The sequence below is a fragment of the Antrostomus carolinensis genome, unplaced genomic scaffold (assembly GCF_000700745.2).
Source record: "Antrostomus carolinensis isolate BGI_N321 unplaced genomic scaffold, ASM70074v2 scaffold9521, whole genome shotgun sequence".
NCBI classification, from domain to species: Eukaryota; Metazoa; Chordata; class Aves; order Caprimulgiformes; family Caprimulgidae; genus Antrostomus; species Antrostomus carolinensis.
The window spans coordinates 305-15,479 of NW_010291951.1; the positions used below are offsets into that span (position 1 = coordinate 305).

Consider the following 15,175-nt stretch of genomic DNA (forward strand, 5'->3'; position numbering starts at 1 on the left):
GGTGCAAGGAAGTGGGGTGGACCTCATGGGGATTGGTGTTGTGTCACATCAGTGGTACACAGATCTTTTGGCTAAGCCCTTTCCCCTTCTTGTGTCCTGGGATGACAGACTCCAAGAGCTGCCAACTGTATCAAGAAGTTCCTGCTGGCAGCACATCTCTGCTTCAGGCCTCTTGTTGGATTTTATTGATGGACTTCACTGATAGCATCCAGTGGGGTAACAGCCAGATCTTTTGTTGATGCCAAAGTCAAGCCTGTCACAAGCCACAGCTCTGTCCCCTGGTCCTGCCTGCTTAAGACATCTGGGTGTGCAGGAGCACTGGAACAAGCAACAGCAACCCACCATCTCACAAATGGCTTTGCCTTGATTGTCCATGGAGGTCAGCCAAGCACCCAACAAGGGCTTAATAGAGGTAGTAGGTAGTGTAGCTCATGGGGCATATGGTGCCTGTGTGACGAGACTGTACCTTGCCCCATGGGGGTACTGAGGTGTGTCCTGGGGCCATGCTCAGAGAAAGGGACCTCACATTTGAACCATGCCTGAGTCCAAGAACTAGGCTACTGCAGAAGGTGCAGATGACATATATGGGTATACTTTTTTACCTTGAAGACAGTCGAGCAGTGGAGCAGGACATGTGAGGAAGTTGTGCAGCCTCTGTCCTTGGAAGTTTTCAAGACACAGCTGTACGATGCTGCATTGGCTTTGTGTGGGGGGCTGTTTTTGGTAGTGGGGGAAGGAGCTACATTGATGGCTCCTGTGAGAAGCTTTGTGAAGTTCCTCTGGCTCCAAGGTGGACCCACCTTCAGCCCAGGCTGAGCCAATTAGCAATCGAGGAACACCTCTTCAAATCAATATTTATGAGAGAAGAACTGGTGTTGAAAAGGAGGAGAGAACCTTGAGGAGATGCCATTGACATGACCATTGGCCTGAACAAAGAGGAGAGCATCATTGCCATGAGGAAGGAAGAGGAGGGGGAGGACAGAGAACCTCAGACATCAAGTTCAACATGTGTGGAGTAGGAGAAGGTAAATGAGGTCTTCTGCAGCCCATGGAAGTTCAATGGCAGAACAGCGACCCACATGTAGGCCATGGAGGACTCCATGTTGGAGCAGAAATCTGTGCCCAAGGGCAGCTGTCACTTTGAGGGCTCATGAGGAGCAAGGAGACCACCCAGAGCTGAGGAAGGGGGCAGAGGAACTCCAGAGTTGGGGGAGGAGCTGCAATGGGCCAGAGACCCATCTGCAGCCCATGGACATCCCCATGCCGGAACCAGGAACTGTACACAAAGAGGCCTGTGACTCCATGGGCAGCCCACTTTGGGACAGTTTTTCCCTGGACTCTTGCAGCCTGTGGGAGGGATCTCGTGCCAGAAAGTGCAGCAGAGATGAACTGACTGAACCCCCATTCCCTGTCCCCTGTGCTGCTGGAGGGGAAGGTAGAGAAATGGAGAGCAAAGTGATTGGAGCCCGGGAAGAAGGGAGGGGTGGGGGAAGGTGTTGTGAGATGTGGTTGTTATGTCTCACTGTGCTACTCAGATGATTTGCAACAAACTAAATTGATTTTTCTTCCCTAAGTTGAATCTGTTTTGCCCATGACCATAACTGGTGAGGGAGCCCTCCCTGTCCTCATTGTGATCCATGGCACTTTTGTTGTTTTTCTTTTCCCATTTCGCTGGGTGGAGGTGAGTGTGTGAAGGACTCTCTGGTCTTACCTGTGGGTGAAACCACCACAGACGCCCAGAATAAATTGGTCTGACCCCAATAGCTGATGCTACTTTGAGGATGAGGTGGGACCAGAAATCTCCTGGGGTTTCCTTTGTTCATTTCAGGGTTGTTCTGTCTCCAGAGCTATGTTCACATGGTCTGCTCACCTGTGGCTTTCAGGACAACCTGCTTACTCCTGCAACCCTTGCCCATATCTTTCCTTTTGAGCTGCATCCCAAGTGTCCACCAACCAGCAGTCCTTCACCCCCTCTGCAGTGCCTTCCCACCGGTAGTGGGTGCCTTTTTCCCATAGCTTAGAGGGGAAATCCTCCTTCTCAAGGAGTCTTTTTTAAGGCAAGTCTTCCTAGAGGTACCTGATATTTTATCACTCTGCTACTGCATCCTGAAATACTGTTTTCTTTCATCTCCATGTTGCCATGCTGCACGAATGGGCTTGGAGTTGGACCGCTCTAATATGGTCGTGAGCTGTTCTTGAGCAATTCTTCCTGGTGCCGGTTTGCAAAGAGTTGCAAATAGCAACACTCCTGACAGCCTGTTGGAATGACTTGTAGATATTTGAAAGCCATCTGGACATTGCTCTGGGCAACTGGCTCTAAGTGGAGCTGCCTGAGTGGAGGGGTTGGGCAAGATGACTTTCAGAGTTTCCTTCCAACCTCAATGATTCTGTGATTCTATGACATCACGTGGTAGGAATCCCTAATCACCCACACGCAGCCAGAGATGCATCATACTCATGTCTCCAGAAAAATAATGGATACAGGGCAATGGACCCTGGATTCATTTTCCTGATGCTCTTCTGTTATGGCAACCGGAGGCCTTTTGGGTACACCACAATTCACATCCCTTGACTAAACTGCAATATAGGTGTGATTTGGAGCATCTTTGGCTTCCTGCAGTCCCCAGAGTTATCTGTTACTTTTTGGTTGGCAGATATAACCGACTTACAGGAAACTCAAACTTTTTTGCACTGGAACCAAAATAAGATGATGTAGGACATTTCCAGCAGCACTAGGTATCTATGCTCAAGTAGCCAAAGCAAGCTCTTCTCAGTTGTTCACTCCTTAAATGCTGCTGATTGTTTTGCTACATTGTCATTGATTTTGATGGGAGTGTAGGTGCTCACTTACATATAGATACTTACAGTCGGATGTAATCTTGAACTGAATCCCATCCCTATACCCAGTCAACTGAATTTCTCTCCTTAGTCTACTTTCTGGTGAGAGGAGCTGATTACCATGGGATGAACTATATCAATGTGCCAGCAATCTGTTGGTGTATTTTTCCTGAAAATATGCACAGCTCTTTTTTTTCTCATTTCACTGGAATTTTGCTACATCTTACAGTTATGTAGGGAGGAATCATGTGATTCATTTTAGACATGTTTGAAAGCTATAGTGTAGAAGAAGGGAAAAAGACTTAAATATTTTGTAGTTAATGTACAGATTTTATGGGTTATTTTTGTGGTCTCTAAAATATTTTGGACAGTTACACATATTAATTTATTCATTATACAGATTATGTACATTATACACAATTATATACATAATGTATGCTAAAATGTCCAAACCCTTTACAGATTGTGAGGAATGCATTATTGCTTTGATTTTTAACCTTTCAAGGGTGAACAAATGTGAAAAATCTGTGAGACTATCTAGGCAGAGGCACCTTGCTGAAGAATTGTCTTCTCCCAAATGTCTTCTTCAAAGCATGATTTACTTCTTTGTTTCTTAAGGTGTAGATGATTGGATTCAGCATAGGAGTTACTACTGTATAAGACAGAGCCATCAGTTTCCTGCTCTTTGCCAAGAGACTGGACTTTGCCTTTAAATGTACCAAGCCAGTTGTGCAGTAGAACAGTGTCACGACCACCAGGTGAGCATTGCAGGTGAAAAAAGCTTTGCGTCTTCCTTCAGCAGATGGCATTTGGAGAATGGTATGGATTATCTGGATGTAAGAGGCTGCTATCAAGATAAATGGGATCAAAATAATTATAAGAGTAGCAATGAACACAAGAAGCTTGAATATGTATGTGTCTGAACAGACCAGATCCAGAATGGGAGTGATATCACAAAAGAAATGTTCAATCTCCTTTGAGCCACAAAAGGGGTAGCTAAATAGCCAACCAGTGAGACCTACAGAAGATGGAATACCAGCAGTCCAGCATACTATGACCATATGTAGACACACTCTCCTGTTCATTGTTATGGCATAGTGCAAGGGATGGCATATAGCCAGGTACCGGTCATATGCCATGGCACCCAAGAGGAAACACTCAGAAGTGATGAAGAATATGACAAAATAAAGTTGTAGGGCACAAGCAGAAAAGGAGATGACCTTTCTCTCCAACAACAAATCCACAAGAGTCTTGGGTACTATGTTTACTGTAAAGCAAATATCAATCAAAGCCAGGTTTTTGAGAAAATAGTACATGGGTGTGTGCAAGGCAGGGTCGATGGTTGCAACTATAATGATGAGAAAGTTCCCTGTCATTGTTATTAGGAACATCAGAAGAATTCCCTCAAAGAGGAAGACCTGAAGAGTGATGAGGTGGGAGAAACCCTGTAGGGTGAAGTAGGTCTGGTTTCTGAGCCGTGGCGTTTCAAGAGCTTCCATGTGAAAGAGGAACAACACAACCTGTATCAGCCAACAAGGAAGACGTGAGAAGAAAAGACTTTATAGGGATGAAGAAAAAATAGTGAGCTGCTCTGAAATTAGTTCCATTATTTAGTAAATGGGACAATCAACTATAGCTGGGCAAATAACATTTTGAGAGGCACACTAAAAAAAGCAACACATAATAAAAGAGAGGTAGTAAAAAAAAAAACGGTGAGCTTCAGTGCAGAAGAGCTAGTCTTTTCCTTATAGTTTGTCTAGTTTCCTTTTTAATTAAGCTAAAATTTTGACATGTCTGTTTCACATTTCAGTTCAACTGGTATTTTCTGAAATATGTTTTTGTCAGCAATTCATCTATTTTATTTTCTGTGTGCAAAATATTAATTCAGAACTGAAATCTAGTTACATTATCTGCTCCATTTTTAGAAAAACAAAAGTTTTCCCATTTTCACATAACATGCATACATATATATATATGTATTACAGTTTTCAAATAAAAAAGGGAGAATAAAATGATTGATGGTACAGCCATATGTTTGAAGCTTGAAGGATGGACAGAACATGTATTTTACTATTTGGTCTTATCAATGCTAAAATATAAAATAATGACCTGCTAATTTTTGTGATTTTTTTAACTGTCATTGTTCTTTATTCAGTGCCACTGGGCAATTGTTTGTGATTCAGTATTTTAAGAAACTTGTCTCTTGTAGACCATCTGCAATCTACCTTTCCTTATTTAGATATTTATGATGTAGATAATTGTATCTGAGGTAAACATTTGGATAACCTTCTCAGTTTACATGTCTTTATGCTAGCTACAAAGGTAAGTCATAAACCTAGATTGTATTTCTCAGTTAATCCAGCTGTCTTTATTGGTGATGCTGCCTGCAGGTGCCATTCATTAACAGAAAGGAGCAACTACATGCATTGTGAAAAGCAGTGTTAGCTGGGAAAGGTCCTACCCGACAATTTGAAGTTAAGGCACCTTCCAACCTGCACTTTGATTATCAGCACTGGTTGAGCATCCTATATTCCTTCCCAGTAAAATTAAATTACAAGTTGACATTGTGATAAAATACAACCCCTTTCAGGATGTTACCATCTTGACCTGTGTTTCCTCTGCTTGTCTTAGTGGTCCTCTTCTGGACAGTCTTTTATTTATCAATCTCTTTCTTGTATAGAGGGATCCCAAAATGGGACACCTTCCTCCATAGGTGGCCTTGCAAGTGCCAAGCAGAGGGAAATGGGTGCATTCCTTTGACCAGCTTCCTAGCTCCTGCTAACACAGCTGTCCACATGGTTACTCCTCTCCAACGCAGGGACATGCTGCTGGCTCACGTCCAGCTTGCCATCCACCAGAAACCCCATATACTTTTCTGCAGAGCTACTCCTCAGATGGTCAGCCTCATTCTATACCTATGCATCTTTTGTGTTATGGCCAGGACTTGGCATTTGTCTTGAAATTCATGAAGTTCCTGAGTATGACCCTCTTCCCTTGTCCCCAAATTTCTGTCCTCTGTAAACTCCTGAGGATGTTTTCCGTCACATCTTCCCAGTCACTCATGTATATGTGAAACGGCATTAGTCCCAGGATCAGCCCATGAAGAATGTCTCTTATAGCCAGCTACCAGGTAGACTCAGATTGTTGATGGCGACCTGTTAAAGCCTTGATGGTCCAGATCATTCTAATGTTTTTCCATCCAGTTTACATCTTCCCAGTTTGGCTACAAGGCTATTTTGTCAAGAATTGCTGAAGTCATTAAATGAAATCCACCATCCTACCCTTACCCTCTCTAAGCCAGTCATCTCATCAAGTAAAGGTGGCAGGTTGGTCAGGCATGACAAGTTTTTGGTAAATCTGCACTGTTGCACATCATTTCCTGCCCTACCTGGACATGGCTTCCAGGAGGTTTGCTCCATATTCTTACTCAAGGCTGAGGTGAGGTTAACATTCCTCAAAACTTTCATCTTGGCCTTCTTGAAGACAGGCACATTTGCTTTTTCTCTGTCACTGGGAATCTACCCCAGTTTGTCAAAGATGACAAATGCCTGTCTTGCAATGGTATCAGCCACTTTCCTCAGCACCTTCTGCTGCATCCATGGGTTTGGGTGGGTTCAATTTACTGAAATATTCTCTGACTTGATTGTCCTCTGTTGTGCGTAGCACCTCCCTTTACCAAGCTGTGCAACTACTTCGTTTCTTTTAAACAAAGACCCATTTTGGAGCTGGAAGGAATGATCAAGAAAAGCTTTTGTGTTGTTTCTGCAAGCAGCCATATGGCAAACATCAGCAACTGAGATACCTGTTCACGTTTCCCTTACAATCTGTCAATAGAAACAACTCTCAGTTGTTATTGTAGTTCATTCTTCAGAAGTAATCTAAAATAAGCTAATTGCTAGAAGTACTTAATTCTCTTACATCTATGCTAATAAGCATATTTTCTTGCCAATTTTCGTTACCATTTAATATAGAAAATACTAGTATACCTCAATTTTCATGAGAAGCAATCCAGAGTTTCTGATATGATGCCTTTGTTCATGATTTCAGACACAGGGATAACTTTTCCTGCCTTTTGGGCACCATTTCAGGACTGTGAAGAGTCTCCTCCAGTATCTTCAAGAAAGAGTGAGGTTCAGCTGTTCTGAACTACATGCTAGCTTGCATTGTTTCCGAAGATAAGAACCCCTCTCTGGATTCATTACCCAGTATACTCAGGAGACAAAACATCTCCCTTGGTATTGTAGCAGATGGTGAAATATTTAAATTAATGAAAGTTAACTTTTTTTCTGAATTCTTACGTGAGTAGAAGTGATAAAACTATCAATAATCAGGTTAAAATTTAAATTAAAAATAAAGTTTAAAAAGCAAAGTGTGATTCTCCATTTAAAGGCAATGGGAGGAGGAAAACAGCCTTTGCTAGATGCCTTTTTTTAATTATTAGTCAAGTCTGTCTTGTTGGAGAGGAAGGAAGCACAAACAAAATCTGACCATTTGTTGTAGACATCTGTCTGAAGATGGCTATATCACCTTGTGAACACAGCTATCTCTTTTATTATCAGGCAGGTAGTAGCAGCATGCCATTTAGCTAAAAAGTCTACAGTTGAATGGATAAATTCAGTTGAAAAGGATCCTACTTGTACTACAACTCTTTGGAAAATTAGAAATTCAGCCTGAGGATTCCAAAATTAAATTTTGAAAAGTGTCCTAGACTCACATTAGACAAAGTATTTTGTGAAAGGTAAGGAAACCCAATAGCAAGTCAAAGTGAGATTCACCATACCTAACTTCAGACATCTGTAGTCCAGTGTTTTAATTGTTGTTGACATCTATTGACTTTTGAAATGCTCTTGAGTATCCAGGGTATCTGCTTAAGACTGGCAAATATGATAGAGGTCCACACAAGACCTGTCCTTCTAGAACATCACTGGAGACCAGCTCCTGGGTGTCTCAAACAGCACTGAAGGTCTATGTTTGTCAAGTGGCTGGTGTCTTCAATTTCTGTATCTGTGCTTGTCGTAGAGTCACTTACCCTATTATCAAAGGAAAGGAACAGCCACTTCTTAGGCATAATTCATCATAGCCTCAGAAGTTCAAAATGTTCAGGTAAGTCACAATGTAGAAATGCCTTTTTCCATTTAGTGAGTATGTTGGGAAACTAGGTGACTCACACGTGCAGAGTTTGTATTGCAGATGTCTAAGTGTAAATGGATAACCATTATAGTAAATAAAGCAACATAGACATTTCTGGGCCTGGCTAATTTGACCTATTGTAGATATATGCTGTGGGACAGATATTTGTAGATTCTTGAATTCATAGTTCTAATTAATTGCCTAAACTTAGCCAAGGCATGAGAAAGCTTTTCCTGTCATACAGCTGTGTCTGGCAAGTGGTACCTATTCCTTCCTATGTTTGTTAATTCCCTCTCCAGTTGTTCCCTCCTCTAGACCCCAGAAATGTTTCCCATTAGCCATTTCTTGCTCTTCTACCTACTCTAAAAAGCTGTATTTCTTTACTGTGATGACTGTCCCTCTTCCTATACTGTCTCTTCTCCACTGCCTCTTGCACTGCTAGACACTTTAGAGAAGTGTGAAGCTTTGCTAACCACTATTTCTTTTATTTTTTTAACCAAATTAAATACAAGAACGCACCTCACAATCACAATTCCATAACCCACAGAAGATTTCTAAACAGCTCTTCCTATTTCCTAATTGTTGTCAAGGACAATATAACTACGCAAGCAAAATGAGCTAATTTCAGATTGGTAAAGATGGTCCTTTCCATTTAATGCCCTCCACCAAATGTCAACAGGGTGGGCATTCTTCTTTGGAAGTTGTTGCAATGTTGTTGTGGGAATTTTGCTTTCAATTTATGGTTTTAATTGTCAGTCCAAATATGGATTGTATTTCATTAATTTTAGATTGGATGTCTACATTGTGTGTTCTTCTGTATGAGCTAGCAGTTATTTAATATGAACTGAGACCTTCTAGGGCATGATTTATATTAAACAAAACTAGACATCCAAAATAGATGAGATGAGCCACATTCAAAAAATGTTTCTCACTTTCTTCATTTGCAATCAAGGGAGTCCTGATAACTATCTTGGATGTAGACTACTACACCGTAGGTGTTCAGAGTAATCTAGAACGTAACATTAATAAAGAAATAGTCTATCCACTATAAACTGAGTTTCAACTTATTCTGAACTGAATTTCAGCTGTAGTGAGGAAAAAGAAAGCAAGCAGGCAGTCAAGAAGATATCATGCACAACAATACATATGCACTGACATGGATTTATTTTGCTTACTTTACAGTGTTTACTGCATATTTATGTTCTTTCTCTGTACCATCCCCCAACTGATAGCAAGATTATTTACCTGTTTTGTTTCTCTGCTTATTTACTTTTAAGATGCCCAGCTATATATATGTCCAAGCTTTATTAAAATTAAGTATTCATATGCCACGTAGTTGCGTCTGAACCTGTAACTCATTAAGGATGATTACCCCCTTTTTTTTAAGCAGAAGACAACCCTCTGAAAGCCATCATTTGCCTGGTCTGTTTTTGAAGAGCTTCCTGTACTTCTTTGTTTCTCAGACTGTAGATGAGAGGATTGACCAAGGAAGTGACAATGGTAGAAAACACAGAGAAGATTTTTTTTGGAGATATTTGGGTATCATGTTGAGGAAGTACATAGACAGTTAATATTGACCAGTAAAAAAGAATCACCACAATAAGATGTGAGGAGCAAGTGGAAAAGGCCTTTTTCCTTCCAGTGTCAGAAGGAATTCTCATGACTGTGATAATGATGTAGAGGCAGGATGAGAAGGTCAACAGAAATGGAGGCAGTGAGCACATACCTGCCAAAACAGAAGTGACAAGTCTCACCACATGAGTGTCACTACAGGAGAGTTTTATCATTGGGAATGAGTCACAGAAAAAATGTTCCATTTCATTAGGCCCACAGAAATCTAAATTTGAGATCAGGAATGTTAGTATAGAATTAGATAGAATGCCACTTATCCAAGATACAGCACCCAGCTGGAGACAGAGCTTTCCATTCATACGGGATGGGTAGCGCAGGGGTTTGCACACTGCTAGGTACCTGTCATAGGACATCACTGCGAGGAGGTAGCACTCTGCAGCTGCCAAGCAACCAAAGAAATAGTATTGAGTAAAACATTCATTGACTGAAATATTTTTCTCTCCATCCAGATAGCTAAGCAACGTCCTCGGCAAGATATTTGAGTAGTAGCAGATTTCTAAGCAGGCCAAATTACCCAGGAAGAAGTACATTGGGGTGTGAAGGTGCTGATTAACCACCCTCAGCACAATGATGAAGATGTTTCCAGTTATGATTGCAATGTAGATTGATAGAAAAATCAGGAAGAGAAAAGAATCCAGCTCAAGGCCATTCCCGAATCCCAGGAGGATGAACTCTGTAACAACCGTTTTGTTTTTCTACTCTTGCTTTGTCATAACTTTAGTTCTAGTAATAAAACAGGAAATGTTACCACCAATTAAGACTTTGACAGTTAAGACTCAAATAATGAAAATTTCTTCACAGAATAGAGAAACTAAGAGGAAAAAAGTATTTGCTTTATCAGTTTTGTCACCTGGTTTCTATACTAATATGAGAGAACTGGGCAGAGAGGGGCCTAATGAGGTCAAAGGCAAGTGTAGGGTTCTGCACCTGGAGAGGGATAACCCCAGGCATCAGTACAGGTTGGGGGTTGACCTGCTGGAAAGCAGCTTTGCAGAGAAGGACATGGGGATCCTGGTGGACAGCAAGTTAAGCAAGAGCCAGCAATGTGCCCTCATAGCAACAAAGGCCAATGGTCTCCTGGGGTACATTAAGAAGAGTGTGGCCTAGTGAGGCCATATCTTGGGTACTGTGTCCAGTTCTGGGCTCCTCATTCAAGGAAGACAAGGAACTACAGGAAAGAGTCCAGCAGAGGCTACAAAGATGATGAGAGGACTGGAGCATCTCTCTGCTGAGGAAAGGATGAGAGACCTGGGTCTATTTAGCCTGGAGAAGAGCAGACTGAGAGGGATCTTATCAATGCTTACCAATACCTACAAGGTGAGTATTGAGAGGATGGGCCCAGACTCTTTCCAGTGGTGCCCAGTGACAGGGCAAGGGACAATGGGCACAAATGGGAAGTTCCATTTGAAGATGCAGAAAACTTTACTGTGAGGGTGTCAGAGCACTGGACCAGGCCTCCCAGAGAGGTTGTGGAGTCTCCTTCTCTGGAGATATTCCAGACCCACCTGGATGCAGTCCTGTGCTACCTGTTCTAGATGTGTGTGCTTTGACAGTGAGGTTGGACTAGATGATCTCCAGAGGACCCTTCCAACTCCTACCATTCTGTGATTCTGTAATATGTATTGATGCATATTATATATTCACTATATATAAGCACATAGCATGATCTCTATGCAGATATTTTTCTTACTTGAAGTAGTCTGAAAAAGAATCGTACTTCCACCAACAAAAAATAAGTGTGAAGAACATCTATACCATCCTCAGCATATGTTCGTCCTGCCAAAAACCCTCCAAACACACACAAAAGCACTCTCCAGTTGTCTCACCCTTCAGTCTTGTCAATGGGTAGAATGAAGGATTCCAGATTTAAGGAGTTTAATTCACCCTAAAACAGACAAGATGAATCATCTTGTGAAAGTACCTATTTCTTGTCACTGAGAAGTCAGAGTTTAGTTGCAAACCCTTAAACAAAAAACCAGTGTAGGTAAATCCTACTGCTTGTCACAGTGCTTTTTTTATTTTTCTCTTGTGTACTGAATTACCTCATTCTCTAGATTTCCTTACAAATCCCATTTTCCAAAACTCCTGAGGCTTTGGCTGATCTTTTCTGGATTTGTTTGGTGGCCAAAACTAGACACAATACTGTGGTTAAGGAAAGGAACCGAACATAAAATCTGCTTCTTTTTAGTTCTGTATAGGCTTTTCTTGTCAGCTCTGTTTCTATCTGGATGTGCAGGGGGTTGGGGGAGGTATTAGCAATGCATTAATAAGGTGCACTTTTCAAGCCCATGTACTTGGCAACACAAATTCCAACCATGACCCTTTGAAGGAAGGACAAACTTCAGCACCAGAGTTCCCTAAACACATCCTCTATTACAAATATAACTTGGTTGGTTTTTTTTTTTCAGCCCACTATTTTCACAGATCTAGCACTCCAATTTAGCAGCATCCATTTCAACCATCTTCAGCAGGATTAATGCCACCTAACTTGAAGCATCTGCATCTAAGGCACTCACCTCAGATTGCTCTTATAATCTACAGAGAGAAGTAAGCACTTTGGACTGTAATCCATCCAGTATGTTTTATACATCTACTTTGTATGAGCTAAATCATCTAAGGAAATTATATATTTCTTTCCATTGACAATGGCAGGAGTTTAGATGTTAGCTCAGAATTCAGCTTCTGTCATGCAGATTGCATCTCCTTTTTGATGTTGATCACCACATTTAGGCACTATAAAGAGGTGACCAGACACTATAGCAGTGAATGCCATAGAAGGACACCCATCCAATATCTTACATCTAGAGCGCTTATGTTAGCATGATTTTGTAAGACTTACACATAGATCTAATTTTATTTTTTCCTTTAGAGACTTCTTCATTCAAAACCTCTATTTTTAGTCAATTTGACAATATCTGATCACTGAAAATGTTGGAAATGTGTTTGGTTTCTGTGTCAATCAAAAAAACTTTCAAACCAACGTTGTTTCTTACCTGAAACCACAGAAACATTGAAATCCAATTAAATAATCTTTCACTTCTCAGGATTTTGTGTCCATTTTTAGTCTCCATGGCCAGACAGAAATAGCTTAATGAATAAATATCTATTGGCAAAGCACAACTTTGCATATGCTTGGTTGTTTCCTCAGGCTGGTTTTCTTTCTCAAAAAGAAAAAAAAAATAACATAAGAATATGAGAAAATTCAAAGACCACATGAAGTCCCAAAAATGGAGAAGAAGAAGTTGTATTATGCAAACACCACTAGATGGGAGCGTAGTCAAAACAGTCTGAAGTATCAATTTCTATCACAGTGATTTTGACCTATGCAGGTGCAGAGCTGGTCCTAGCTGAACTGCAGAGTCTGAATGTCACCCATTTTGTTTGCTAACATGAAATTGATTAAATCCGTCTCAAAAATACAAAAACTGTCTGTTGTCTTTCATATGGGATATCCTTAGTTTCCCAACAAGTAGCCACTCTGTCAGTTATATGATAGAAATAAAAAGCTTGTGTTCAGCCAGATAGTTGCAGCTACATCATTGCCATGGTGTCTGTGTGTGAGTGTCATCTAGAGTTTAGTCTGGAGGACAAGGTACATAAGAAGACAAATCTCTGTTCTTGGTGCCCAAATGCCTTCATATATCAAAGTCGCATACTATTAATTTGTACCTAACCTCAGGTAGTTATTTACAAACTCCATCTGGAAAGTGAAGTGAGAGTAGCTCCTGGGCAATGTGAGTCTTCCAATACAAAGATTATAATCTGAAGAGGCTATGGAAACTTTCCAAAGTGTCTGTCTCTCTCCACTGAAAGAGTTACACTGAATATCTAGTTGATTCTAGATATTCAGATCTCTAGTTAAAATAGTCAAATGCTCAAGAGGGTAAACTTGGGTGAGATGACTCCAGCTTCTAAATGTCTAAGGAGATTCGTGTCTTCTTTTTTTAAACCTGAGGATGACTACAGTACTTGCTCAGTAAGTAGAATACTTGAGTCCTAACTGCCATGTAGCTCATGGCAGAGTCATTACCCCCAGCTCCCTTACTACCAGATGGTACCCCAGTGCCTAGGCTGTGGCATGATTCATCATAGGTTCTCTTCCATCTGACTTAATGAGTTGTGCCATGGGATGGAAAGTAATACAAGGCCCATGAGTGCTCAGAGGGATTCAGCCAGGTATTGCCCCTGTCTGCAATGATGTTCTGTCCACATTGTGTTCAATGTAAAATACATTATCTGCTGCTGGGGAAAAAAAGGTAGGCCACCAGGAGGAGATTTTACATATGCCAGGTGAGTACCTACACTTGGGTACATGGAAGGCTTATATCTGGTGCTCTTGTGAATTAAGGAAGAGAGAAGAAATTGAAGATTTTTATGAATTACAATTTTTCAGAAGCATTCATATTGTAACCATATAATCTCAACTCTGAATTGTTTTTGGATATTGTTTCAACCAGGTGCCCCAGCAGCATTTAGGCTGAGGAGCATCTTGCCATTACAGATAGCATCTTCCTGATGGATTTATAAAAATTTCACTTTGCTCTTGGGCTACAAAATCACCTGAAATACAAGGCAAGTCTGAGCACTAGCAGAAAGTAGGCCCTGGAGACAGGTAATAGAACTGAGTGCTTTTAGGCTGTACAGAAAAGGAATTTCAAATAGATGTATAAGAGGTTCTCACTTTATCTGTTGGACGGGGTGGGGAGGGAGGGGGGGGAAAATCTTTGCAGAGATAAACTCAAGAAACATAACCACAAAATGAGATTCTACTTATCTGACCCTGAAAGTTAAGACTTCATCCGGCCGAATTTGAAACTGAATAAACTCAAGTTCACTTCATATGGAGCTTTGTCTTTTCCATAAAATTCACATGTTGAAAATTGGATTCCTTTACTTAAACCCATGCATCCAGCGTCATTTTAGGTTCATTTGGGTTTCTTTTCTTGTCTGCATTTTGCTCAAGAAGGATGCAAGGATAGCAAGTATTGTGACACCTCTACCATCGGCCTGCAGAAATCTCAGACAGAAAAAGATTTGTGTTGAAGTAGCTGAATCCTGCACCCAGTCCCAGAATAAAAAACTTAACATTGCAGTTTCTACCATGTAGGCCTGTACACATGTGGTGTCTAAGCTCCCATTTATAGTCTACAGAGATTTGGTCAATATGGCCTGGAGAGCTATTCAGCTGACCAACCTACACCAAGATTCAGGTGCCAAATAAAGGATCCAAATACCATTTCATATACTCTAGGGTACCAGAGACATCCTCACAACAATGGTATGGCATAGGACCTATGGGAGATCCTTCCAGAGTGATAGCTGGAGTTCTGATATTTTTGGACATCTGAAATAGTCCTAGATGCCTGTGTTCAGGCAGTTTAATTAAGCTCTTTGCTCAGGGGACACCTGAACTGAAGAATTCTACAATTAGAGGCTTGAGTTTGAATGTCAATTACTCACGAGGAGTCAGTTCATTATTTGCAAAGTTGTATATCATGGATAAAAAAGGTGTGTTCAGTGTCTGGGATGTTAATAGTTATTCACATTGAGAAAGAAGTGTCCATTAACCCTCAGC

At 41.1% G+C, this 15,175-nt stretch overlaps 2 protein-coding genes across 2 annotated transcripts; both read right to left on the bottom strand.

Annotated features, from left to right (window-relative positions):
* Positions 1 to 3,371: 3,371 nt before the first annotated feature.
* LOC104531779 (olfactory receptor 10A7-like) lies at positions 3,372 to 4,337 on the bottom strand. The gene has a single exon (XM_010176775.1). The coding sequence runs from the start codon at positions 4,335 to 4,337 to the stop codon at positions 3,372 to 3,374; it is 966 nt and encodes a 321-aa protein (XP_010175077.1).
* Positions 4,338 to 9,350: 5,013 nt separating this feature from the next.
* On the bottom strand, positions 9,351 to 10,313 carry LOC104531780 (olfactory receptor 11A1-like). The gene is given in 1 exon segment (XM_010176776.2): positions 9,351 to 10,313. A coding segment is annotated over 1 exon segment (963 nt).
* Positions 10,314 to 15,175: the final 4,862 nt, after the last annotated feature.